Here is a 934-nt window from a genome sequence, read left to right on the forward strand (position 1 = left end):
ATGCGGAAAGGCCAAATCTATCTTTCAAATAGATGAGAAAGCCCTCTTCCAAGACTGGTGGCGAAGGGTCGGTGTGAGCAAGGCGGCCCATCGATGATCTAGGCCACACAAGTACGATTTTATTCATCCCCTATCTCTTCCCATAACTATACATACTGATACACAGCTCAGATAATTCGCCGACCGTGATATCTTCTGTGCGGGCCGGATCGCTTCCGACGACATGGAGCGCGTCTGCCCAGGCCACCGGCGCCTCCCACCCCAATCTACATGTACGGACATCCCAAGACCGCCATTTAGGAACCTGTGGCGCCTTCGAAGAGCGCCAAAATTGGCAGCGAGCGCTTCAACATCTTCTCCGACTGCCCTGCCGCCAAAAACCTGCACCCTCGTCCTCCGTGGCGGTGCTGAACAGTTTATCGCGGAGGCTGAACGCAGTCTCCATGACGCCATCATGATTGTCAAGCGCGCGCTGAGAAACACGAGCATTGTCGCCGGTGGTGGTGCTACGGAAATGGAGCTCTCCGGCTATCTGCACAGTTTCGCGGATAGGAACGTGCCGCATAAGCAGCAAGCGGTCGTCAAGGCGTTTGCGAAGGCGCTGGAGGTCATCCCCCGCCAGCTCTGCGATAATGCTGGCTTCGATGCAACGGATATTCTTAACCGATTACGCGTGGAACACAGGAAGGGGAATGTGTGGGCGGGAGTTGATTTTGATAATGAAGGTGTTCGGGATAATATGGAGGCGTTTGTGTGGGAGCCTAGTCTTGTCAAGGTCAATGCTATCCAGGCTGCTGTTGAGGCGGCATGTTTGATTTTGAGTGTGGATGAAACTATCAGTACGTTCCTAAACTCTGCTCATATTTATTCATGTTATTGTTTGTGGATATCAACGGTTTCCCATCCCCCGTTTTCCATTTTCGTGCTTCTAAAG

General features: G+C 52.5%; 1 protein-coding gene across 1 annotated transcript; it reads left to right on the forward strand.

Annotated features, from left to right (window-relative positions):
* Positions 1–223: 223 nt before the first annotated feature.
* HCAG_05524 (hypothetical protein) lies at positions 224–815 on the forward strand (the record flags this gene model as incomplete). The annotated part of the gene is made up of 2 exons (XM_001540007.1): positions 224–747; positions 776–815. 2 exons carry the CDS (start codon positions 224–226, stop codon positions 813–815), a joined length of 564 nt encoding a protein of 187 aa, XP_001540057.1.
* Between the last annotated feature and the right edge of the window lie 119 nt (positions 816–934).

The sequence above is a fragment of the Histoplasma capsulatum genome, genomic scaffold, assembly GCF_000149585.1.
Source record: "Histoplasma capsulatum NAm1 scaffold_5 genomic scaffold, whole genome shotgun sequence".
Taxonomy (NCBI): domain Eukaryota; kingdom Fungi; phylum Ascomycota; class Eurotiomycetes; order Onygenales; family Ajellomycetaceae; genus Histoplasma; species Histoplasma mississippiense.